The sequence below is a fragment of the Suncus etruscus genome, chromosome 1 (assembly GCF_024139225.1).
Source record: "Suncus etruscus isolate mSunEtr1 chromosome 1, mSunEtr1.pri.cur, whole genome shotgun sequence".
Taxonomy (NCBI): Eukaryota; Metazoa; Chordata; class Mammalia; order Eulipotyphla; family Soricidae; genus Suncus; species Suncus etruscus.
In genome coordinates, this window is record NC_064848.1 from 7621959 (window position 1) to 7649111 (window position 27153).

The 27153-nt window shown below is 50.6% G+C and overlaps 1 protein-coding gene across 1 annotated transcript; it reads left to right on the top strand.

Annotated features, from left to right (window-relative positions):
• Positions 1 to 2027: 2027 nt before the first annotated feature.
• Positions 2028 to 27153, top strand: RBPMS2 (RNA binding protein, mRNA processing factor 2). Its single transcript, XM_049782902.1, has 8 exons — positions 2028 to 2102; positions 16698 to 16775; positions 17574 to 17612; positions 19462 to 19524; positions 19756 to 19906; positions 20201 to 20352; positions 25995 to 26064; positions 26710 to 27153. The coding sequence occupies exons 1-7, from the start codon at positions 2028 to 2030 to the stop codon at positions 26055 to 26057; spliced, it is 621 nt and encodes a 206-aa protein (XP_049638859.1). The 3' UTR covers positions 26058 to 26064; positions 26710 to 27153.

A 27153-nucleotide genomic window follows, 5' to 3' on the forward strand; every position in this document is an offset into this window, starting at 1 on the left:
CACATGCAATGCAAGCACACTACCAGCTGTACTACTGGTGCAACCGGTCCCCCCTCTGGAAAAAAAAAAAATCCCCTTCCACCACTCAGCAGGAGTGCTCAGGGTTTACCCTCGTCTCTGTGCACAGGGACCATATATGTTGGATATCAAACCAGGTGAATCTGGTTGCAAGGCAACCTCACTACCTGCTGTACTATCCAGTACTCATAGTACAGCTTTTAAACTGAATGTGGGAGATGGCAAAAGTATCGGCAAATAGGAGGTGGGGAAAAAGTATTGGCAAGGGTAAAAGGTGTGAGATGACTAAAAATTAATTCAAAATCCAATCAAGGAGGGGCCGGAGAGATAGCACAGCGGTAGGGCGTTTGCCTTGCATGCAGCTGACCCAGGATGGACGTTGGTTTGATCCCTGGCGTCCCATATGGTCCCCCAAGCCAGAAGCGATTTCTGAGCACAAAAACACAACAAAACAAAAAGAAGCATCCCTCTAGAGCTTGTTTTCTACTCCTCCCCGACGGGCCCAGCAGGGTTCGATTCCGGCCCTTCCAGGAGTGACTGATCTCTGAGCAAAGAGCATGAGTAAGCCCAGAACCCCGCCGGGTGCTCAAAACGGACGCAAATATTGGGGCGACGAGACAGCGGAGTGGAACTCCCGTAAATTCAGTAATTGTAGGCCTGTTAGCAGGTGGGCACCTCCCGGCTGGCTGCGAGAGGGTGATGATGCCCAGTCCTAATCCCTCTATCCCAGCAAACATAGCAGCATCCCTGCTGTGCTGAGGTTGCGCTTTGCACCCCACCCAAACCCGAGGACCACCCCCGGGCTGGACGTTGGGGACACGTGGCACCGCTGCTCCCCGCTCAGCAGACAGAATTCTCCGAAAAGCCAACCTTGCAGCCTATATCCCCGGGGTCCCGGCCTCAAAGTTTGCGGGGTCCCCCTCCAAACGGACGGCAGAAGCCCTTTCCGCGGGTCCTTTTCGAGGAGTGGGGGACAGGGTGTATGTAGGTGGCACTCCGGTCTCTTGGGGTGTCCTCCCGGGAGGTAACGGACACTGGGGTCCCCAAGGCGGGTAGGGGGCTGGAGGCCAGAGAGAGAGGAACTGGTTGATCTCTTCAAGGCCACGCAGCAAAGCCACAGGCCGGGTGCAGGTGTGCGCCCTACAACCTGGCCCCATTGGCCCCATCTCCCTCCAGACAGGCCGGGCCCCTCGACTCCAGTCCTGCAGGCTTCGGGCGCCTAAATTGGTCCTCTCCGGGGCCGGACAGAGGGGACCCTGTGGGCACCGACTAAAGTTGGGGGTCCGGGGCCGGAGAGATAGCATGGAGGTAAGGCCTTGTTTACCTTGCATGCAGAAGGCCGGTGGTTCGAATCCCCGCATCCCATATGGTCCCCCGAGCCTGCCAGGAGCGATTTCTGAGCAGAGAGCCAGGAGGAACCCCTGAGCATCAAACGGGTGTGGCCCAAAAAAACAAACCAAACCAAATAGAATAGAATAGAATAGAATAGAATAGAATAGAATAGAATAGAATAGAATAGAATAAAATAAAATAAAATAAAATAAAATAAAATAAAATAAACCTAACCAGGAGAGATAACATGGAGACAAGGCCTTGCATGCAGAAGGCCGGTGGTTCGAATCCCCGCATCCCATACGGTCCCCCGAGCCTGCCAGGAGCGATTTCTGAGCACAGAGCCAGGAGGAACCCCTGAGCGCTGCCGGGTGTGAGCCCCCCAAACAACAACAACAACAACAACAAATAAAGTTGGGGGTCCGCGGGCGTCGCAGTTTGCAAGGCGGGCGAGGCTGCGCCAGGGACGCCGGAGCGCGCCGGGACCCGCAGCTGCAACGGCAACGGGGCGCGGGTCCCTGGGCCCCAGCTGAGCCCAGTTCGGGTCCCCGCCTCCCGCGCTCCGCCCCGCCACGGGCGCACCCGCTGGGCGCAGTGAAAAGGAGCCGGAGGCGGACACTCCCGCTCGGCCCCAGCTGGCCCGCTCGGTCCGCGCCACTCGCACCCGTGCCCGCACCATGAGCCGCCTGGAGCCACCTGCGGACAACGAGCCCGGCGCCCCGAAGGAGGAGGTGGGCGCCCCGGAAGAGGAGGTAGGTGAGCCCCGGGGATTGTCCCCCGTCTCCAGGGCTCAGGCCGGGCCGGGGCAGGCGTGCGCCCTGGAGCCGGGGTTGCTGCCCGCTGCAGGGCCCGGACTCGCCGGAGGGCCAGGGCTAAGCTGGGCTGGGCTGGGCTGGACGGGTCAGCCCAGCGGCTGTCCCCCCCTCTTGCACTTTCCACTCTTGCACAGTCCACGCCGTCACCTTGGAGCTGCGACCGGCCGCGGGCCCGACCCGTGCTGGCCCGGCCACCGTGCGCCCTGCGCCCTGCGGAGACCTCGCGCGCTTTGGGGTCGGGCAGGAGACGCCACGCGCCCTCCCCAAGACGCCCAGCCGGGTGCCCGCCTTCCGTGGCCCCTGCTACCTGCCAAGTGCCAGGTGCTCGGCGGTGCTTAATGGGCCCGTGGAAGGGGCACACGTGGGCTGGGATGGCGAGGGGAGGCGAGGCCCCGACGGGGAGCGGCAGTTTCCATCCAGACTGCGGGCCGGAGCGAAGTTGGTGGAGGTGGGGGTCGGTCTGCCGGCCCCAGTGGCCTCCGTTGTGGTCTTGGACTTGGGGGGATGAGCGCCCCTTCCTGCCCACCCTGGCATGCCCGGGAAACGCAGAGCCTCTTATCCTCCCGAAACTGCCTTCCCCTGGGTTGGGGTGAAACCACAAGAGCGGCTTATGCCCTGCCCGCACTCCCAGCTACTGGCCTAGTGGTTTGGTGGGAATGGTGGTGGGTGACAGGTCACCCCACCAGATAGACAGACAGACACAGACACACACACACACACACACACACACACACACTCACACACTCTCCTCTCTCTCTCTCTCCCCTCTCTCTCCTCTCTCCCCTCTTCTCTTCTCTGTCCTCTCTCTCTCCTCTCCTCTCTCTCTCCTCTTTTTCCTCTCTCTCTTCTCTCCTCTCTCTCTTCTCTCCTCTCTCTCTCCTCTCTCTTCTCTTTTTCCCCTCTCTCCTCTCTTTCTTCTCTCTCTCTCCTCTCTCTCAGCGGCTGAGCACCTGTGAACGAGGCTTCTCAAAAGTCCAGGTACCAGGGCCAGAGAGATAGCATGGAGGTAAGGCATTTGCCTTTCATGCAGTTGATCATTGGTTCGAATCCCGGCATCCCGTATGGTCCTCTGTGCCTGTCAGGAGCAATTTCTGAGTGTGGAGCCAGGAGTAACTCCTGAGCAATGCTGGTGTGACCCAAAAACCACACACACACACACACACACACACACACACACACACACACACACACACACACACACAGGTACTGATCAACTTATTTTGGTGGTGGTGGTGGGGTGGCATGGAGAATTTCTGAAGGGGTCAGAAGGACTGACATCTCTTCAGCTTGGGGTGGCTCTGGACACTGGTACCCATGCCAAGTGCCACCTGGTTTCCCTGGGCTTTAGGAGCTTTAATGTCACCCTGATCATCCACGTTTTTTCATTTCCCCAAGGTAATGGGGGAGCGGTTGCAGCTGTTGTGGGGGTCAGCCTGTCTTTTTCTGGGACAAAACTGGGGGAAGGAAGCTAGGAAAGGACCCAGAATGCACTTGAGCTAGAAGGGCCTCAGACCTTCCTCCCACTTTGTTTTTTTTGGGGGGGCACACCCGGTGACACTCAGGAGTCTGCCTCTGAGCTCAGAAATCGCTCCTGGCTCAGGGGACCATATGGGACGCCGGGGGATCAAACCGTGGTCCGTTCTAGGTCAGCACGTGCAAGGCAAATGCCCTACCGTGTTTGCCACCGCTTCAGCCCCACTTTCCCCTACTTTGAAGTAGACTCCATTGCTTAGGTTTTGAAGGAAAATCCTGGACTGTCTGCTTTTCATGGTCTGTCTGCCCCTTTTTTTTGTTTTTGTTTTGTTTTTGTTTTTTTGTTTTTTAGGCCGCACCTAGCGGTGCTCAGGGGTTACTCCTGGCTCTGTGCTCAGAAATTGCTGCTGGCAGGCTCAGGGGACCATATGAGATGCCGGGAATCGAACCTTGGGTCTGTCCCAGGTCTGCTACGTGCAAGGCAAATGCCCTACCACTGTGCTATCTGATGTAGTCTTAGCTGCAGCCTAAGCTAAAGGTAAAGTTAAAGGTATTCTGCCAGGGTTACAGCAGTGTGCCAGGGATTGGACCACGAGCAGGTGGAGTGGGGATGTTTCCAGGAGAGTGATTGGCCTCTGCAGAATCCTAGAGCACTGTGGGCTACATGACTGTTTGGGTCACCACCAGTAGTTTTCTCTGTTTGCAGCAACTTTGGGGCTACATTATGAAGAGCCTGAGGTCAGTCACCATTGGGACTTGGGGGAAGTTGGCTTTTTTCCTATGGGGGTTGGAGATCTTAGAAGCTTTGAGTATACAGGAGGGCTATGAGGAGTGGTATGTGCCAGTATAGAAGCTGTTCCCTGCCCAGGCCTGGGATGTCGACTGCTTGAGCTCCAGGTGAAGGAACTCAACGTGCATGTGAACCCAAGCCAGGTTTAACTCCTGATTTTGCCAGATCAGAAGCTTGTCTTGTCTTAGCCATTGCTGTAGATAGCTAGATAGTCATAGCCCTCTTGGGGAGGAAGACCCATAACTTGGAAATATTGGGGTGGAACACGAGTACAGAGGTTAGGGTATTTGCACTGCATGTGGCTGACTCAGGTTCAATACTCAGCATCCCATATAGGCCTTCATGAACCACCAAGAGTGATCCTTGAGCACAGAGCCAGGAGTAAGCCTTGAGCAAAATTGGGAGTGACCCAAAACCAAAAAGAAAAGAAAACGTTAGGCTAGAGAGATAGTGCAGCGAGTAGGATGCTTGCCTTTAATGTATTTATCCTGTTTCAATCCCTGGCACCCCTTATGGTTGCCCCAAGCCCACGTGGAGTTAACTCCTAAGTACAGCTAGTGTGACACAAAAACACACACACACATATATTGTATGTATATATATATATATGTAAATTGTATAAATATAAAGTATAAGGTGTACTTATGCAAAGATGATTAAGCTACAGTTATTGTTTTGGGGGTCCTCTAAAGGGAAGGTGGTCTTTGGAATCTTAGGGTGTGTGTATGGCAGGCATACGTTTCAGTTTTTTGGGAGTTGTGAATTTTTGGGGGACGTGGCCCACACTGGCAGTGTTCAGGCCTTTTCACCTGGCTCTGCATTTTAGGGATGACTCCTGGTAATGTTCAGGGGAACATATATAACATCAGGGATCAAACTTGGCCTGAGTTATGGCTATTTCATGTCAGCTTAGTGTTTCTAGAAAGGTCACTGGTAAATGGCAGTGGGTGGCTTGGCCTGAGTCTTTTGTTTTGGGGCCACAGCTGGGGTGCTCTCCAGGGTTATTCTTTCTCTACTCAGGTGCTTGAGGGACCCTATGTGGTGCCAGGGATCAAACCTGGGCCAGTAGCATGCCAAGCAAGTGCCCTACCTGCTGTACTATCACTCGGGCTCTCAACCTCATGGTTTTTTTTGTTTGTTATTTTTTTGGTTTTTGGTGCTCAGGGTTTACTCCTGGCTCTGTGCTCAGAAATCGCTTTTGGCAGTTGTGGGGGACCATATGGGATGCCAGGTATCAAACCCAGATATGCCCTGAGTCCCTGGGTCGGCCCCTGTGCAAGGCAAACGCCCTAATGCTGTGCTATCTCCGAGTCACATTGTTTTTTATTTTATTTTTGTTTTTTTTCTTTTGGGTTTTTGAGTCAACCTGACTTCCTTGACTTTGGCCATTCTCCTTCCTCTTCTTTGCTCACCTGTTGCAGTGATGCTGGTCAGCAGCTCTTGCAGGCTTGGTACCACTTCTTCAGGTTCTGCAGAATGTCTCTACAGGCCAGGTGGGGGGTAGTGAGTACAAGCTGGGGTATATCTCTTTTTCTCTGTTGTTTGACAGTCTGGAATGTCGGGGCTGTCTGCTGGCAGTGTGGGTGGGACTGGCTGTTTGCTTCTGGCCTTTCACCTGAACAGAGCCCTGGGGTTTTGGAAGAACAACCTCCCAGGTTCCTGGATGTATTGTGGACATGTCTCTTCTGTTCAGAGAACTTTATGGCATGCTGAGCTAATTATAGGGAACCCATATGTAGTGTTTGTGCCTGGTATCCATCTCCAAGCATTGTGTGCCTTCACCACTTTATAATGAGGAAACAGGTGCCGAGTGAAGTGAAGCTCTTTTCTTTCTCCCCTTCTTGGTTTTCACACCTGACAGTGCTCAGGGCTTACTCCTGGCTCTACTCAGGGATCACTCCTGATGGGGCTTGAAGAACCCTGTGTCGCCAAGATGAGCCTGGGTTGGCTGGGTGCAAGGCAAGCGTCATTTTTGGGGGGAGGGGGTCACACCCAGCAGCGCTCAGGGGTTACTCCTAGCTCTATGCTCAGAAATCGCTTTTGGCAGGCTCGGGGGACCATATGGGATGCCGGATTCGAACCAATGACCTTCTAAGGCAAACGCCTTACCTCCATGCTATCTCTCCAGCCCCAAGGCAAGCATTTTAACGTACTATCTTTTACTTATTAATAGCAGCACCTGGGACTGGAGAAATAGTAAATTGGCAGGAAGTTTGCCTCACAAACACCCAACAGAAGTTTAATCCTTGGTGGCATCTTTTTTTTTTTTTTTGGTTTTTGGGCCACACCCAGCGGTGCTCAGGGGTTACTCCTGGCTGTTTGCTCAGAAATAGCTCCTGGCAGGCACAGGGGACCATATGGGACACCGGGATTCGAACCAACCACCTTTGGTCCTGGATTGGCTGCTTGCAAGGCAAACGCCGCTGTGCTATCTCTCCGGGCCCCTTTGGTGGCATATTTTATGGTCCCCTTAGCACACTTAGTTGTGGCCTAAAATCAAAAACAAATAAGGGCCCCCCAGCCAGGCATTCGGAGGGGGTCTCTGCCATTCCTGAAAGTAATCAGGGATCCCCAAAGCTCCCTGGTGTAGAACTGGTAGAGCCTGAGGATATACAGTACCCAGAATAGAAATCAGGACTTGCTCTTGAGTTATCTCCTTGGCCTCTTTAATAATTCTTTTATTTATTTATTTTTTGGGGTGATCATACTCTGCGGTGCTCAGGGATTACTCCTGGCTCTGCGTCCAGAAATTGCTCCAGGTAGGTATGGAGGACCATATGGGATGCCAGGATTTGAACCACCTGAATTGGCTGCATGCAAGGCAAATGCCCTACAGCTATGCAATTTCTCCAGCCCCGATAGTCCTTTTATTTATTAATTTATTTACTTTTAGTCCTTTTATTTATTTATTTATTTATTTATTTATTTATTTATTTATTTATTTATTTATTTATTTATTTTTGGGTTTTGGGCCATACCCGGTAATGCTCAGGGGTTACTCCTGGCTATGCGCTCAGAAGTCGCTCCTGGCTTGGGGGACTAGGCTAGCGCTGGCAAGGCAGACACCATGCCGGCCCCAGTCCTTTTTATTTTTAATTTAATTAAAACCTTTTTGTAAAAAAAAAAAAAAAAAAAAAACCAAAAGGGCCCAGAGAGATAGCACAGCGGTGTTTGCCTTGCACACAGCCCATCCAGGACCTAAGGTGGTTGGTTGGAATCCCGGTGTCCCATATGGTCCCCCGTGCCTGCCAGGAGCTATTTCTGAGCAGACAGCCAGGAGTAACCCCTGAGCACCGCTGGGTGTGGCCCAAAAACAAACAAAAAAAAAACTTTTTTGTTTTTGGACCACATCTGGTGGTGCTTAGGGTTTACTCCTGACTTTGTGTTCAGAAATTACTCCTGACAGGCTCAGGATACCAAATGAGTTGACTGGAATCAGCACATGCAAGGCAAATGCCCTATCCACTGTGCTGTTGCTCTAGTCTAGATTAACTTCCTTTTTATTTATTTATTTATTTATTTATTTATTTATTTATTTATTTAGTTAGTTAGTTAGTTAGTTAGTTAGTTAGTTAGTTAGTTTGGTTTTGGGTCACACCCGGCAACACTCAGGAGTTACTCCTGGCTCTGCACTCAGAAATCACTCCTGGCAGGCTCGGGGGACCATATGGGATGCTGGAATTCGAACCACCATATGTCCTGAATCATCTGCATGCAAAGCAAACGCCCTATCCCTGTGCTATCTCTCCAGCCCCTTATTTTAATTTTATTGAAATCATTGTGATTTACAAAGTCCTTCATAATTGGGTTTCAAACATACAATGAATCAGGGCCAATCCCACCACCAGAGTCCGCCTCCTTCCACCAATGTTCCCCAAGTGTATTCCTTATCGCCCTCCTTGCCCTCCAGCCTGCCAGTATAACAGGCCCATGTTAAGTTTAGATTGTTAAAATTTGGGTCTCTTGATTCCATTGTTGTTTGTTGTTGCCTTTGGCTTGGATATTTAGTTCTGTCCTTTTTTTTTTTTCTTTTCTTTTTGGTTTTGGGTCACACTTGGCAGCCCTCAGGGGTTACTCCTGGCTCTGTGCTCAGAAATTGCTTCTGGCAGGCACGGGGGACAATAAGGGATGCCAGGATTTGAACCACCATTTGTCCTGTGGTGGTGGCATGCAGAGCAAACATCCTGCCGATGTGCTCTCTCTCCAGCCCCTAGTTCTGTCCTTTTTTTTTTTTTTTTTGGTCACACCCGGCAGTGCTCAGGGGTTACTCCTTGCTCTATGCTCAGAAATCACTCCTGGCAGACTCGGGGGACCATATGGGATGCCAGGATTTGAACCACCGACCTTCCGCATGAAAGGCAAATGCCTTACCTCCATGCTATCTTTTTGGTCCTTTCTTAACACTACCAATGCACCTAAGACTGCTTGGTCCCGGCCCCTCATCCCTTCATACGTGTGTTTCTCCTCTTCCAGTCAGTTTTTTCTCGCTCTATTCTAGAGCCAAGAGTGCTTTTATAGATTTTGAACCTCCCTGGCAGTACCTGGTGATACTCGGTATTGTTCTGGAGAGATAGCACACAGCCGATCCAGGATAGAAGTTTGGTTCAAATTCTGGCATTCCATATTGTCCCCTGAGCCTGCCAGGAGCAACTTTTTTTTTTTTTTTTTTTTTAAAGCCAGTCAAATTGAGCAGAGTGTGTGTGTGTGTGTGTGTGTGTGTGTGTGTGTGTGTGTGTGTGTGTGTGTAGTTATATAACATGGAGCAATTTCTGAACACAGAGCCAAAGTCAGGAGGAGTAACCTCTGAGCACTGCCAGGTGTGACCCAAAAACCAAAAAAAAAAAAGAAAGAAAGAAAGTTAGTTTTAAAAAAATGAAAGAAAGAAAAAGTACAGTGGCAAGCACATTTGTGAAAAGTATTATATCTCCAATGAAGTCATTAATACAAAGGTGGAAGGTTTAGTAAGTTCTTGTTGTTAGCTGTTCATTCTGTTAAATTGTGCGTGTTTTGGTTTTTTTTTTTTTTTTTTTTTTTTTTTTTTTTTGTAATTGTGTGTTCTTAAGGGATGACAGCATCAAACAAATGAAGTTGTCCAGGAATTCAAAGCACTATTCCTGATACTACAGTTTTTGTGAGGCATGTTCTCAGCAGCCAGGTCTCTTGGAGAAAGAAGGATGGGGATGTGGGCCTGGCTGTGAAGGTGCCTACCACACTCGCTCCTAAAAAGCCCTGTTGAGGGGCCGGGCGGTGGCGCTCGAGGTAAGGTGCCTGCCTTACCTGCGCTAGCCTAGGAGACGGACCGCGGTTCGATCCCCGGCGTCCCATATGGTCCCCCAAGCCAGGAGCAACTTCTGAGCGCATAGCCAGGAGTAACCCCTGAGCGTCACCGGGTGTGGCCCAAAAACCAAAAAAAAAAAAAAATAAAAAAAAATAAAAATAAAAAGCCCTGTTGATATTAGCCCAAATACCAGAGTACCTGAAGTTTGGTCAGATTGGTGTCCTTGAAGAGAATCTTAGGGAGGTGATGAGGCAGGGCCATATGCAAAGCAGCAGTTGTGGATGATAGACAGGGGTAGGGGTAGGGGAACAGGATGGAATGGGTGACGCGCTTGGCTTGCCCTCTTCTCCCAAGATTGCCAGCTTTATGCTGCATGGCCAGTATACCAATGATTTTTTTCATGGCTTGATTTACATCTCTTTCAAGAAAAGGGAATGAGTCTATGGAGCTTGCCCTGTGCAAACATGGCCTTGTTGCCTTTTATTTCCCTCTCCTTTTTGATTTTCTTTTAAATTTTAATTTTGGATTTTGATTTTGGGTTGTCCCTGGCTGTGGTCTGGGAATCATAGGTGGTGCTGGGATTTGAATCAGGGTAGGCAGGAAGTGGCTGTTACAAGGTAAGAAGCCTACCCTCCTATGCTAGTGCTCTGATCATCTTGTAATACTCCAGCTGTTCCCTTCCCAACTTGAGTACTAAGTGGCTCCTGTGCGCTGTTTTTGGGGTCTAATCCACACCTCCTCTAGTCCATCATTTCTGTATTTTATTGAGGGTGGGTCCATACCTGGTTATTAAATTTCTGTGTGTAAGTCAAGTTCCTTTCCTGCACTATCCGCCCCCTCTGCTTTTTCTTTCTTTCTCCCTCTGTCCTCCTTTCCTTTTGTTGAGGTGGTTGATGTTGGGATCAATGCAGATGGCGCACATGGCTGTAATGTTCTCCAATGTCTGCACTCCTTCGCTTGTGCCATGTGCCTACAGGGCTCAGAGTGTATGTGAAGGCTCATTGGTTATAGTTGTGCTTGTTAGGGGTTCACTTTCATGCCCACAAACCTGTAACCCATGTGTACCTCCTGGTTGTCTTGTTCCCGCACATTTGACTGCTTGCACTGCTGGGGTTGATTCTGGGCTTTGCAGATATAGCACAGATTCCAGAATGGAACAGTGGGCTGCCCATGTCAAGTACTCAGTGTGGGGTAATCGGGATTGATAAAGTTTATTCTAAGCCTCTGAGTGGTTCCCCTGGGTGGGAGAAATTGTTTTAATTTTTTTTTTTTTTTTTTTTTGGTTTTTGGGTCACACCCGGCGGTGCTCAGGGGTTACTCCTGGCTGTCTGCTCAGAAATAGCTCCTGGCAGGCACGGAGGACCATATGGGACACCGGGATTTGAACCAACCACCTTTGGTCCTGGATCGGCTGCTTGCAAGGCAAACACCGCTGTGCTATCTCTCCGGGCCCTGTTTTAATTTTTTTCAGTCCCTTGACTCCTAGGCAGGACCTGGTTGCTCTCACACACACATTGCTCTGTGGCCCCCTATGGCCACTGCCTCCTCTCCTTGGTCCCTGTTGCCTCCTGGAGAGATGCTGATGTGTAGTGGGAGGGTGTGCAGGTTTATCTTCCATGCCACTGTCTGTGGAACCATCTTTAGCATTCTGTACAGCCCAGAGAATGGACCACCCTGGCTGACTAGGCTCAGTGTCCTTATGAGTGTCTTGGAGATAAGGTGCATGCCTTGCATGCAGAAGGACGGTGTTTTGAATCTCGGGGTCCCATTTGGTCCTCCGAGCCTGCTGGGGGCGATTTCTGAGCCTAGAGCCAGGAGTAGCCTCTGAATGCTGCCGGGCGGGTAACCCAAAAACAAACAAACAAAAAAAAAGAAATTATTCCTGACAGGTTTAGGGGACCATATGGGATGCTGAGGAGCGAACCTAGTCAGCCATGTGCAAAAGCAAATGCCCTACCCACTGTACTATTCTTCTAGCCCCAATGGCCTTGGCTCTTAATTAGCAATTTTCCCTTCTTCCCTCTCTAATACCCTCCTGGTTTGCCCTGGGCTGACTGAGGTGTGCTCAGCCCACTGGGAATGAGTATGAGGAAATGCTTGCCTCCTTTTTTGTTCCTTTGGTTTGTGCCATACCTAACTGTGATGGATCACTCCTGCTCTGCTCAGGTGACACACTGTCATTCCTGCCAGAAGCTAGGGGTGAGAGTGTAAAATCACCCACGTGCCATAAATCACCATGTGCCCAGGTGAACTAGTCTGATTCAGAGTCGTGCATGAAATAATCCAAACCAGACTGAGGGTGAAATTCTTGTAGTCTAGCAGTCTTCTACCTCATATGGAAAGCAAGCTGCCTGCCAGAACTGCTGTTTTTATTGAGTACAGAGACCATCCCTGGGTGGGGCAATAAGGACATCAGGCAGGCTATCCTGAGCCAGTCCCACCCAGGTTTACAAGTAAGACAATCTTTGTTTAGGAATAAATCCAAGTTGTAAACAAACATAAGGAACTGGGGATGATCTTTGTTTTATGTAAAATAAGCTGTAACCTGGTGCCAGAGAGAGAGAGCACAGCGGTAGGGCATTTGCCTTGCACCTGCCTGATCGAGGAAGACCTGGTTTGATTCCTGGCATCCCATATAGTCCCCTGAGCCTGCCAGGAGTGATTTCTGAGCCCAGAGCCAGGAATAACCCCTGAGCGCCGCTAGGGTGTGACCCAAAAATAAACTCAGGGCTACAAGCTAGCATGGAGGTAAGGCATTTGCCTTCCATGCAGAAGGGCGGTGGTTTGAATCCTGGCATCCCATATGGTCCCCCGAGCCTGCCAGGAGAGATTTCTGATGTAGAGCCAGGTGTAACCCCTGAGCACTGCTGGGTGTGACTCAAAAAACAAACAAACAAACAAAAAACAACAAAAAATCAAAACAAAACAAAAAGCTGTAACGTAACACCAGGGTGTGCTTGGGATTGAACCCTCAGACCCTCCTTCCCTTTCTCCCATTGCCATTCTGATTGGGATAACTGCAGGTTGCACATTTGGTCTTGGTGCTAACCAGGAGCCATGTCCTGAAGTTGTGGTCACATGGATCCTGTTGTCCAGGCACCCTTTGGAGGTGCTTGGGGTTCATCGGTGTTGTTCAGGGGGTTGTGCCTGACACACTGTTTTTTTTTTTTGGTTTTTGGGCCACACCCGGCCATGCTCAGGGGTTACTCCTGGCTGTCTGCTCAGAAATAGCTCCTGGCAGGCACGGGGGACCATATGGGACACCGGGAATCGAACCAACCACCTTTGGTCCTGGATCAGCTGCTTGCAAGGCAAACACCGCTGTGCTATCTCTCCGGGCCCCACACTGTTTTCTGATCATGGGCGTCTCACCACCTGCCAGGCTCACACGCTCCTGACTTGTACAGTCCTACTTGAGTACCCTTCTGGCTTCCCCTGTCCCACAAGGACTAACTTTCAGATGAATGATAGCCATTTGGCCGAGACAGCCTGGTCATGACCCTTGTTTTGCCTTTGGCTGCTTCCTGATCCTTAGCTAGTGGTTTGGGCCACAGGCTGATCTGAAGGTCGGAGTGAATGAACTGAGCTAGCTTTGGGGGGTACCAGAGCCCAGCCCCATGTAATTCAGGCTTGGAGTGAACAGGGATAGGGAAGACCCTGTCACAGACCCTGAGCTGGGATTCAGCCTTCTGGAGTTTCTCCCTAGCCCTTGTGACAGATATGTTTGCCCCTGTTCAGGCCATATAAGTCCTGGGCCTGTGCGGCCTGTAGCTGCATTCCATCCACCTCTCCCGAGTGGCCCTTGGAGACCCATTCCTACATCCCCTTTCTGTGTACTTGCACACACCCTGCTATGAAACCTAAGGGACTGAACCACCTTCCACCCCAATCTGCTCTGCAGGATGTGACATGCTCCTGTACCTCCCGCCTTCTGCCCTCCTTTCCCCTCATGCCCACCCCCCCCCATGAAATCCCCTTCAAGCCCCAGTAGGAGTAATCCCTGAGCACCACCCAATAAAACCAAAAAGTGTGGTTTTGGTTTTGTGAGTAGCCCCAAAATCAAAACGGGGCCAGAGAGATGACACAGTGGTAGGGTTTTTGCCTTGCATGCAGCCGATCCAGGACAGACGGTGGTTTGAATCCCAGCATCTCATTTGGTCCCCTGTACCTTCCAGGAGTGATTTCTGAGCACAGAGCCAGGAGTAACTTCTGAGCACCTTGGGGGTGAGACTCAAAAAACAAAATAAACTAATAAATAAATACCAAAAACCAAAACAGGTTCTAGGTGTTTTCCACTGGACCTGAACAGCTGTGCAGGAACAAGTCCTAAGTCAGGGTGTGACTCCCACACTTCATTCCTAGCTTCTGGCTGTGACAGGACAAGGCCCTCAGACAGAAACAGGGGTGGGAGCAGGCTGGAGCAAGGCTCTGAGCCTTGAGGGTGAGACATACCCCCATCTATCAATCTGTCCATCTTTCATCCAACTTGCTGGGAACATGCCATTTTCTTTTGAAGGGGGGGAACATGCCATTTTAAGAAGCCTCTGGGGAGGTCTGGCTAGAAGGGCCTTTTGAGGAAGGGTTTAAAATTAGCAGCAGCAGGGATGGCGTCTGGGTGAACTGAGGCCCATCCTGCTCTGACCCCATCTGCTCTCCCAGAAAGAGAAGGAACCACTAGCTTCATCCTCAGGACAGAAGCTTTGCCTTTATTTTATTTGTGGGGGTTGTGCCTTTCTCCCCCCATGACTCATGGTCTCTCTTTGTAGATGCTGGAGGCCACCAGTGGTCAGGCTTGAGCTTGGACTTCCATATCAAAGGATTTGCTCAGCCTTTTAAATCACCTCCCCAGCCTGTAGCTATCTGTGTTGAGTGTGTGTGTGTGTGTGTGTGTATGTGTGTGTATGTGTGTGTGTGTGTGTGTGTGTGTGAGAGAGAGAGAGAGAGAGAGAGAGAGAGAGAGAGTTCTTTACCTTCTTTGCTTTTTGCAAAGGGGTAAACTTGGGCAAGTAAACTTTTTTTAACTTAGGCCCTCACATATGCAAGGCAAATGCCACTGAGGCACAGTCCCATCTATTAGACGAATTTTTCAACCCAGTGATGTTGAGTAGAGAGGAAGATAGTATAAGACATGGCTCATGGCCGTGGCCTGGTGGCTCTGTCTGTGGAGAGCAGTCCTGAAGGGGTTTGTAAATCCCCAGCACATACAGTCCTTCCATGCCCGAAACAACCCTGGCAGCTCTGTAGCTTGGATCTCCTGAACCCCAGAAAAGCACAACCTCTAATCCACAGCCAAGTGACCTGACCACAGCAGATGTAGCAGAGATAGTGGGTCCATCCTGGGTCAGCTGTGTGCAAGGCAAACACCCTACCATGATGCTATCTCTCTGGCCCCAATTTTGTTGTTTTTGTTTTTGGGCCATACCTGGTGGCATTCAGGGGTTTGTGTTTTAGAAATTACTCCTGGCAAACATGGGTGTCAAACTTGGTCAGTTGTGTGCAAAACAGACACCCTAACCACAGTGTTGTCACTTTGGCCCCAGATTAAGCAATTAATCTGCAACTAACAGCATTAAGCAAATGAAGTTGTCCAGAGATTCAAAGCACTATTACTGATTCTATGACTTTTAGGGACATGTACTTTTAGGGGACATACCAGACTTCCCTGAAGAAGGAAGATGGGGAGGTGCCTGCACTTGCTCCAAAAAGCCCTGGTGATATCAGCCCAACAAACCACAGGCAACCAACCTGGGTTCAATTCCCAGTACCCTATATGGTCCCCTGAACTCTGCCAGGTATGCTTCCCCACCCCTTCAAAAGAAAACCCACAGGGTGCCAGAGAGCTAGCATAGAGGTAGAGCATTTGCCTTGCATGCAGAAGGATGGTGGTTTGAGTCCTGGCATCCCATATGGTCCCTTGAGTCTGCCAGGAATAACCCCTGAGCGCTGCTGGGTATGACCCAAAAACCGAAAACCAAAACCAAACCAAACCAAACCAAACCAAAACAAAACAAAACAAACAAACAAACAAAAAAAACCACACACAAAGAAAGAAAACTCACAAGATCGAGGTATAAGAGTCGAAGAGATAGTAAAGGGGTGACGCTGGCCATGCATGAAGCCCACCTGAATTAGATCTCCATCATCCCATCTGGTTACCCCCAGTCCCACCTGGAGTGATCCCTGAGCTCAGCAAGAAATAAGCCCTGAGCACTGCCAGGTATGGTCCAAAGCCTGTGCCTCCCCCACCCAAAAAAATCAAAAAGTGTCAGTTCTAGGACCTAACGGGTATACCTCAGTGGTAGGACACATGATCTGAAGTTTGGTCAGATTCATCATTCCCAGAGGGAATTGTAGAGGGTCAGTGATGAGGCAGGGCTATCGGGAAAATGTTGATTTTTGGGTGATGGAAGGAGCAGGCATGGCTTTAGCAGGGTAGGGGCAACCACCTTTGGTCCTGGATCGGCTGCTTGCAAGGCAAATGCCGCTATGCTATCTCTCCGGGCCCTCCAAAAGTAATTTCTGAGCACCACTAGATGTGATTTTTTTTGGGGGGGGGCCACACCCGGTAATGCTCAGGGGTTACTCCTGGCTATGCGCTCAGAAGTTGCTCCTGGCTTGGGAAACCATATGGGACACCGGGGGATCGAACTGCGGTCCGTCCAAGGCTAGCACAGGGAAGGCAGGCACCTTACCTTTAGCGCCACCGCCCGGCCCCCTAGATGTGATCTTTTCCCCCAAAAAAAGAATCACTCCTGGGGCGCTTGGGGTACCATATGGAATGCTGGGGATCAATTTTGGGTCTGCAGTGTGAAAGGCAAGTGCCTTAACCGCTATACTGTCTCTGACCTGGGAAAGTGTCCAGAAGGGGTTTTGAAGGGCTCACCATTGTGAAACAGTGCTCAGGTATGTGAAGGCTGCCAGAGCTCAGGAAATCGGCAGTTCTTCCCTCCTGTGTCTGGCCAGACCATCACAACAGCTCTCAATGTTCCAGGTCCGGACGCTGTTCATCAGTGGCCTTCCTGTGGATATTAAGCCCAGAGAACTTTACCTGCTCTTCAGGCCATTCAAGGTGAGTATGGGCCGTGGGTGGGCTGGGTGGATGATGTATTGGGCTGCCTGCAAGACAGCAAGAGGCTGCAGCAGGACACTCACTTCTCTCCTGGTCATCTGAGCCCCAGTTACTGTTCCAACCCAGAGCCCCTCCTCTCAAGGAAAGGAAGATGCAGAGGTGTCTCGGTGACTCAGCCATATAAGAAACTGAAGGCCCGGAGAGATAGCACAGCGGCGTTTGCCTTGCAAGCAGCCGATCCAGGACCAAAGGTGGTTGGTTCAAATCCCGGTGTCCCATATGGTCCCCCGTGCCTGCCAGGAGCTATTTCTGAGCAGACAGCCAGGAGTAACCCCTGAGCACCGCCGGGAGTGGCCCAAAAACCAAAAAAAAAAAAAAAAAAAAGAAACTGAAACATTCATCTTGTCGCTGAAAAGGCTCAAGGATGGGAGCTGGGTTCTTAAGTGGATCTTAAGCTGGGGGCAGTTTTTTTTGTTCTTGGGTCACATGCGGCAGCTCTCAGGGGTTACTCCTGGCTCTATGCTCAGAAATAACTCCTGGCAGGCTCAGGGGACCATATGGGATGCCGGGATTTAAACCACCAACCTTCTGCATACAAGGCAAATGCCTTACCTCTATTCTATCTCTCCAGGGGGGGCAGTTTTAATTTGTGTTGCCTGGAGCCTCTATGCCAGCTCATGAGAAATCTGGTGTTGCTGAGCTGGGGAGAGAGGGAATGGGTGTGTGTGTGTGCAGCAGCAGGGGAGAGTGAGGAGAGTATTATAAAGCAGTAGCTGATGGGCACTTCTCTTTCTGCAGGGCTATGAAGGCTCCCTCATCAAGTTCACCTCAAAACAGGTAATTTTTCTCTTTCCAGTTCAGACCAGCCACTCCTCAGTCTCAAGGACCATCAGTGGCTGCTCAGGAATATGACTTGCAGCTCTGAGGTCATGGCCTGTTCCTGAGATGGTCCCTGCACAGGGACCTGTGTCTGTCTGTCTGTCCTGGGCTGAGTCTCTCCTGATGCCCTGGGCCAACTTCATCTGTGCTGAGGCTGTTCATGACTTCTAGCTCCGGAGACTGAGTCTGGCACCCTTAGGAGCCATATTGGTGTCCACTTTTATTTTTTTTATTTTTTTTGGGGTCACACCCAGCAGTGCTCAGGAGTTACTCCTGGCTCTACGCTCAGAAATCACTCCTGGCAGGCTCGGGGGACCATATGGGATGCCGGGATTTGAACCACCGTCCTTCTGTGTCTAAGGCAAACACCTTACCACTGTGCTATCTCTCCGGCCCCATGTGTCCACTTTTTTTTTTTGTTGTTGTTTTTTTGTTTTTGTTTTTGGGCCACACCCGACGTTGCTCAGGGGTTCCTCCTGGCTGTCTGCTCAGAAATAGCTCCTGGCAGGCACGGGGGACCATATGGGACACCGGGATTCGAACCATCCACCTTTGGTCCTGGATCGGCTGCTTGCAAGGCAAACGCCGCTGTGCTATCTCTCCGGGATGTCCACTTTTCTAGTCTGGAAAATTCTGGAACTGATCCCTAATGAACACCATTATGAACATCTAAAGAACACCTTTCACCCTATGAACAGGGTCTGGGGGAAGTTGAGGTATAGGGAGTTGTGTGATTTGTTGTGCTGCAGTGCTTGTGTAGTGTTGTGCTGTATATGTGGCTTGAGCCTGGACCCTTGCACATGTAAGGTTTGTGCCCTACCATGGAGGAATTCCCTCCCACCCCTGGGCCCTAGAACAGACACTTTTTGATTATGGGGGGGAAGAGGATTAGGCTTTGGACCATACATGGCAGTGCTCAGGGCTTACTCCTTGCACTGAGCTTAGGTATCAATCACTCCAGGTGAGACTGGGGTAACCAGATGGGATGATGGGGAGCTAATCCAGATCGGCTTTGTGCATGGCAAGAGTCACCCCTTTACTATTTCTTTGACCCTTATACCTGGATCTTTGTGTTTTTTGGGGGGGATGGTGGGGAAGCATACCTGGTGGTGCTCAGGGGACCTTATGGGGTGCTGGGTATTGAACCCAGGTCAGCTGCATGCAAAATGAATGCCCTACTCATTGTACTATTGCTCTGCCCTGAGGCTCTTGATACCATCCTCACAGTGGTACCTGAGTGGGAATCTTTGGGTACAAAGAACCTTTGTTCTTCCAGATGCAAATGGGGGTGGGCAGTAGTTGTGGGACTTCCCTGTTCTTAAAAACTATTTCAGGGCCCGGAGAGATAGCACAGCGGCGTTTGCCTTGCAAGCAGCCAATCCAGGACCAAAGGTGGTTGGTTCGAATCCCGGTGTCCCATATGGTTCCCCCCCCCCCCCCCCGGGTGCCTGCCAGGAGCTATTTCTGAGCAGACAGCCAGGAGTAACCCCTGAGCATTGCCGGGTGTGGCCCAAAAACAAAACAAAAAACAAAACAAAACAAAACAAAAACCTATTTCAGGGGCTAGAGTCATATAGCACAGTGGTAAGGCGTTGCCTTGCACACAGCCAACACAGGACAGACCCCAGCATCCCATATGGTTCCCTGTGCCTGCCAGGAGTGACCCCCTGAGCGTCGCTGGGTGTGACCCCAAAACCAAAAAAATAATAATAAAGCTATCTATTTCAGTGATGAGCTGTGGCATGAGCTGGACAATGGAGAGAATTACAAGGTTCTTTATCTCTCTTTCTCCCTCGCCTACCACTAGCCTGTTGGTTTTGTAAGCTTTGACAGTCGGCCCAGAGCAGAAGTGGCCAAGAACGCCTTGAATGTAAGTAGAACAGATCTTCTTTTGGCCCACGGACTTCCAGGTAGTGGGAAAGGGTCCTGTTCTACCTCTGCAGAGCCTGCCCTAGGACAGAACCTGCAGGTGTCCTCATTGCCCAGCTGTCTGTCTTCTTGGGGCTCTGCCTTCCTGTGTCTGCTAGACTTGCTGCTGCACCCCAGCCTGGATTGTGCAGCTGAAGAAGGCTTCTCCTTCCCTTCTTCTCCTTCCTCTTAGGGTATCCGGTTTGATCCTGAGAACTCTCAGACCTTGAAGCTAGAGTTTGCCAAAGCCAACACCAAGATGGCCAGGAATAAGCTCATAGCCACACCGAACCCCACCAGCTCTCACCCTGCCCTCGGTGCACACTTCATCACCCAGGACCCCTGTGAGTGGCAAGATGGGCCCTAGCTAGTGGTGGGCATCAGGTGGGCATCCAGTCCCCTGCCCCTTTCCTAGGAGTTTCTCCCACGACTGTTGCTGCACCCACAGGGCTGTCTGCCCCTGGCACCTTCTGATGATGAGGTATACATCATATGAGAGGTGCATATATGTAACATAACGTGTCTCTGTGTTGTGCATGAATGGCTCCCCTCTCTGAAATCACCTGGGAAGGGTCTGTACCTGTGTCTCTTTTTGGAGTGGGAGCCCAGTGTTCTCAGGGGGGCTCTTGTCTCTGCAGATGACCTGATAGGGGCTCCCCTTATCGCTGCATCCCCAGAGGCCTGGGCCCCCTACCCTCTGTACACCACAGAGCTGGCCCCTGCCATTTCTCAAGCTGCCTTCACCTACCCAGCGTGCACTGCTTCTGCCACCACCACCCTGAATGCACAGGTAAGCCCTGCATGCACATGAGTGAACCTGGGAACTGTGTCTTTCCCACTGACATTCTCAGTCTTGGAGCAGAGGAGGCAGACAGGGGAAAGAAAGCCCGTGATGGGGAGATCATGGGGGCACAGGTGCACTCACATTTCAGTCTGAAGAGCACCCTAAGACCTCTCTGCAGGGATTTCAGGGGGTCTGTGTATCACAGCTGCCTCCTGGCCTGGGAAGTGTTAGCATGCCGGGACACGATGAGTGTTTGCATGTTAGTTGGTATTCCAGGACTTTCTGCTTGCTGAGTGTCTGTTAAGTACACCAGACATGCTGTGTATTGAGTGTTTTATGTTAGTGTGGCAGGTCTGGACACTCCATGTGCTTGCTGACTGTGTGCTTTTGTGTCCCGATCAGTCCAGGGCTCACATTTCCTGGACCTACACTTCAGGAATGTTGGAAAGGGCCTTGAGGTCACTGAAAAGTGGCTTGTACTGTGGGGGGGATGCAGGGTGGTACCAGTCAGCACAGGAGGAGTAGAGCTCCACCCTAGGGCTTATCTGTCACCTTTGGTTTGGGGAACCCAATGACTTCTGTGCTCAATCAGTCCAGGCAGGAAGGTTCAGACCTGGACAACTCTGACCAGCTACCTCTCTTAGCTTGTCTTGCCAGCTGTGACTTCAGCTGGTGCTGAGGGCAGAACATGTGCAACCAGGGTGCCCCCACCAACAGGGGAGCTATCCAGGGGAGGTGGTAGAACCAAACAAGGGAGGACAGCACCTCTCCTTGGCCTCTGTGGAGCAGACTTCTGTGCAGTGAGGAGGGCATGTCCTCTAGATCTGTTCTTACTGACCAGTTGCATGCAGACCAGGGGAGAGAGGCCAGTTCTGCAGTGGGGGTGTAATTGGGGGACAGGTGCTTTTCCAGTGGTTGCCTCCCTTGTCACCTACCATTCCCACTTCCCCCAAGATAAGTGACTCTCGGTCCTGGAGAGATAGCACAGCGGCGTTTGCCTTGCAAGCAACTGATCCAGGACCATAGGTGGTTGGTTCGAATCCCGGTGTCCCACATGGTCCCCCGTGCCTGCCAGGAGCTATTTCTGAGCAGACAGCCAGGAGTAACCCCTGAGCACTGCCGGGTGTGGCCCAAAAACCAAAAAAAAAAAAAAAAAAAAAGTGAATGGAGTCTCCAGCTAGGTGTCACCTAGTCTGGCTTTTTTCAGTTCTATTTACCTCGGGCAAAACTACTTTCCTCACAGAGCTGTTTCCTCTCAAGTTGGCTTCCCTTGACAGGGCTGCTTCACTCTGTCAAGACATGGTATCCCTTTTTTTTTTTTTTTTAATTTTAATGGGCCACACCCGTTTGACGCTCAGGGGTTACTCTCCTGGCTATGCGCTCAGAAGTCGCTCCTGGCTTGGGGGACCATATGGGACACCGGGGGATCGAACCGCGGTCCGTCCTAGGCTAGCGCTGGCAAGGCAGACACCCTACCTTTAGCGCCACCGCCCGGCCCCAAGACATGGTATCCCTTCTATTGTGTCTTTGTTTGTTTGGTTTTGGGGCCATGCCCTGCAGTGCTCGATTTACTCCTGGCTCTGCACTCAGAAATCCATCATGGTAGGCTCAGGGGACCATATGGGATGCTGGAGGTTGAACCTGGGCCCGTCTGGGTCTGCCCTACCGGTGTGCTATTGTATCTTTTTGTTTGTTTGTTTGGTTTGTTTTGGGGCTACTCCCTGCAGTGCTCTGCGCTCCTGGCAGGTTCAGGAGACTGAACACAGGTCGAACACAGGTCAACTGCGTGTAAGGCAAACGTACTACCTGCTGGAGTATTCTAGCCCCTGCTATTGGGTTTTCAAATTTATTACTCATATTCATTGTCTATTGATTTGTTTTGTTTGTTTGTTTGTTTTTTGTTTTATTTTGGTTTTGTTTATTTGTTTTGGGCCATACCCAGCAGTGCTCAGGGGTTACTCCTGGCTAGGAAATCACTCTTTTGGGGGGGGGGTTGAGCCACACCAGGCGGTGCTCAGGGGTTACTCCTGGCTATCTGCTCAGAAATAGCTCCTGGCAGGCACAGGGGACTATATGGGACACCGGGATTCGAACCAGCCACCTTAGTTCCTGGATCGGCTGCTTGCAAGGCCTACTGTGCTATCTCTCCGGCCCCAGGTGTTTGGGGAACTAACTGTATGAGGATTAAACCTGGGTCAACTGTATGTAAGGCAAATATCTTTGCTGTACTATCCCTAACTCTGAAAGTCACTGCTTTTGGGTCAAGGAGAAGGCTGGGGGCACATGATTGGAACCTGGCACTGCTGGAGTGATGCTATGGTGTGGTGGTGTCATCTTAGAAACCAAGGGCCAGAGGGAAAGGACAGTTGGGGGGTGCATTTGCCTTACACGTGGCTGATCCAGGTTCTATCTCTAACACCCAGAGGTCCTGTGATCCCTGAGCAGGTATGGCTCCAAAACCAACTTCTCCAAAAAATATATTTATTAGCATTTTCTTTTCTGATGACAATGTGGTAGGTCTACAAGCTGTACATATATCTGGCCTGGCCCTACATGTGCTCCTGCCTGCCTTTTGGTTTAGCAATGTTTTCCTGAGCTGTGGACAGATCCTGCCAATGGCGTCTGCACACTCCGCCATGGCAACTGCCATTTGCTTTCCATATCAGACCTTGCTTTTCACAAAGTCAGAGTGTTGCCAGTCTGGGCTCACAGGTCATAGTGCGTATTTGTTTTGTTTTGTTTTGTTTTTGGCCACACTTGGCTGTGCTTAAGGGCTTACTTCTGGCTGTGTGCTCAGGGATAACTCCTACAGGATTCAGGGGAACCATAAAGGGTGCTGGGGATCGAAGAAATCAGGTCTGCCATCTGCAGAGCAAGTGCCCTAACTATTGTACTATCACTTGGCCTAACTGGGTTGTTTTTTTTTTTTTTTTTAAATTTTTTTTTTTTTTTTTTTTTTGTGGTTTTTGGGTCACACCCGGCAGTGCTCAGGGGTTATTCCTGGCTCCAGGCTCAGAAATTGCTCCTGGCAGGCACGGGGGACCATATGGGACGCCGGGATTCGAACCGATGACCTCCTGCATGAAAGGCAAACGCCTTACCTCCATGCTATCTCTCCGGCCCCTAACTGGGTTGTTTTGATTCTCTCTGCTGTGTGCTTGTTTGCAAGCAGGAACCAGAGCGCATGTCAGAAAACCCTGCACTAAGGCCATGACCCTGAAGCCACTCAGACTCACTCCAGAACTTCTCTGCCACTTTCTGGTGTGTCCTCACAGTCCCTGGGTCAGAAGAAGAATGGGGTTTGACCCGAACCCTGTGTTTTGTGCCTGGTCATTTAGATGCTCCAGAGGTATTATAGCTAGAACAGATTGACCACAGTATCTGAGTCACTGTGTGTAGAATAAAAATAAAAAATATAAAGTCTGGGGGCCGGAGAGATAGCACAGCAGCAGTAAGGCATTTGTCTTGCATGCAGAAAGGATGGTGGTTCAAACCCGGGCATCCCATATGGTCCTCCTGAGTCTGCCCGGGGCTATTTCTGAGCACAGAGCCTGGAGTAACCCCTGAGCGCTGCCGGGTGTGACCCAAAAAAACCAAAAAAAAAAAAAAAATGAGAGAGAAAATATAAAGTCTACAAACTAGATGAGGACCCCTCAAACACCATGTTTCTAACCCTTTAGGCTGAGGAGTCTGATAAGCAGGGTAGTAGCAGATAAATAATACACAGCAGTCATAAAAGATATTCATTGAAGTCAGCTCGCTTTATTCCTAAGTCTTTCTTTCCCATGTGCTTTTTCCATTTGCTCTGTGCTCTCACTGCCCAGTGCTGTCTGTGCCATGTGCTTTCTCTCTGTAGCCCAAAAGCAGACAGCCTTTTCTTATTCAAACCAACCCCTAATCCCTGCTGGGGGGAAAGTCAATTCAAATACAAAAGCAACTATCCAGTGAGTTTTTACATCTCAAAGGAAAAGGTTAAGGAAAAAGGAAGTTGGGGGAAAACACTTGTTTAGGCTTTTACCTAGATTCACCTACAATGGTAGACACCTGGAGTCCTGTGGGAGGCCTGACCCTTGTCCTGGGCAGGGCAAGAAGACTGCACTGTGCTCAGGACCCAGCCTTCTACCTATTTCAGCATCAGAGGGGCTTGAGGCCTAGTCCCAGAACCTGAATATCTGCATCCTGTATATATATATATATATTTGAGGGCGTTGTCTTGGGAGTACCTGGCAGCACTCTGGACTACTTGCTCTGCACTCTGGCAAGCTGGGGACCATATGGGACCTGGGTCATCAAACTCAAGTCAGCTGCATGCAAGGCAAATGTCCTACCTGTAAACACCCAACCAGCTATGCTTTGACTTGGTCCTGGGCCCGGGCTAGTTTTCAACTTTGATGTTCCTCATCTCCCTGGTCCCCTTCAGGTACATCTTTTATGTAAATAAAAATATTCCCAAGTGGTGAGATTGCCCCACGCTGTGCTATCACTCAGGCCCTTCATCACAACTCTTTCTGTGCCAGACCCAGGGAAGTCTTTCTGGAGTCCTGCCCATCGATGGGCTTTTTGCCCCCTCACTGGCTGCCTCTGGGGACCTGATCCTGCACAGTAACCGAGAGGCTTATGGTGAGGGGTGACAGGGCAGGGATAGGAGTGGGAATGGGGTGTGGGAATGGCTCCCAGCCAACTCCCTCAGACTCCACAAGGACCAAGGTCAATGTGGTCATACTCCGTTAAGACTCCTTTGTTTGGAGGCCACTCCCAGCAGTGCTGGGGAACCACATAGTGGAATTTCTGGGCCTTTTCCACTTGGGGTACGTGCACTCCAACCCCTACTATTTAGTGGAGTGCTGGGTGCTCAGGGTTACTCCCAACTCTGTTTGATTTCCCTACATGTAGCAGTACTCGAGACTTATTCCTGGTGGGGCCAGGGATTGAACACAGGCTGACGGACCACGTGCAAGGCAAGTGCCTTATGCAGTGCTATCTCTCCAGCTACTGTATTTTGTTTTTCACATAAAGACTTTGGGCTTCAGGGAGAGATAGCACAGCAGTAAGGCATTTGCCTTGCATGCAGAAGGACGGTGGTTCGAATCCCGGCATCCCATATGGTCCCCTGAGCCTGCCAGGAGCGATTTCTGAGTATAGAGCCAGGAGTGACCCCTGAGCGCTGCCGGGTGTGACCCAAAAACCAAAAAAAAAAAAAAAGAAAAAAGACTTTAGGCTTCATATAGCTTAATGACTTAACATTTCTTCAGAATATTTGGCATTAGAGTTGCTACACTGTTTGTTTATACTTTAAATTTTGCTTGCTTGCTTGCTTTTGGACCATACTTGGTGGTACTTCAAAACCTACTCTTGTCTCTGAGCTCAGGTTCACTCAAGGTGGGGCTCAGAGGACTATATGTAGTTCCAGAACCCAGGTGAGCCATGTACAAGGCAAGTGCACTACCTGTTATGCTACTGTTTCTGCCCGCCCCTCCTTGGACCCTTGATCCTGTGGAGCAGGAAGGCCGGGCAATGCTATCGTGGTTGGGATGGACACGGTGATCCCTGGAGGTGACCAAGGGGATAGCAGCAGAGCTTTGTAGGATGCTGCTATCTGTCTGCACAGGGAGGCCCTAGGGCTTGCTCTGATGCTGCTTTTCCTGCAGGTGCGCTGGTGCCTGGCCTCTGACAGTGCCCAGCCAGGGTGGAAGTCCCGCCAGTTCTGCTAGTGTTTTGGTAAGTGTCAGTGCAAGGTGTCTCCCCTGAGCACCAGCCTGCATGGGGCTCTGCTCTCCCTTTCTCCCACCCCTCACCCCACTCTGCTGCAGGCCTAGCTCAGCTAAAGGCCCCTCTTCCAGGCAGGTCACGGCAGGTCACTTGCCAACACCCATCCAGTGCCTCCAAGGACAAAATCCGCCAGCTCTGCTGCCCCCAGGTGGCCTGTGGAAAACTCCGCTTCCCTACAAGACTGGATTTTAAGCCCATCTCAGTGGATGTCTCCCTTGGCCTGCCTCCAAGCCCCTCTTCAAGGCCTCCTGCTGGGCCAGGCAAGGGCTGACCTCTGATCCAAACCTGCTGTGTAGCCCCCCTCGGGGAAAGAGGTTCATAACCCACATGTTTTGGCATTAGCACGACACTTGCCCTGTGTGTACCTGAGCACGGTGTTCTTAACACACGTCACCTGCCAGCGGTGCTTTGTAATCCCTGTATCTATACCCCTGTTCCACACCCCTCTTTATATCCCTACTTCTCAGGGCAAGCCCTGCAGTTGGCCCACTTGCCACCCCCACACCTATACACTTCACACGCTGAATAGCAGCAAGCACATGGCGAAGATAGTGTTGGTGTTTTCACTTCTTCCTTCCTGTTGGCCAACTATAGGTGGGAAGCATCCTTCTCCGGCACAGCACACCCCACTCCTGCCACTGGTCCCCCTTGTTTCCAGACTTCAGAATCAACCAGAATAAAAATATGTTTGCACCCTGTGTGGCAAAATATTTATGTATCCTAAAGGGTTTTTCATGTGTGCAATTAATTATTGAAGAGACCTCACTGGCTCTGTCAGATAAGTTTAATGTTTCCTTTGAGGCATGAAGAAGAAAAGAATTTCCGTTCTTCAGCATTGAGCCTTTGTTTAAGGAATATGAAGGAAAAACATGCAATTTTCTTTTCATCCCAATTTTCTTTTCTTTTGTGAGCGCTTAGTGGTCACTTGGCCACTGCTCTGTGGCTGTCTGGCCATTTTCAGACGTGGAAGTCTTGCTGAGCATTTAAGAATGTGAAAGTGGATAATCTATGACATGCAAAATAAAAAATATTTCGAGT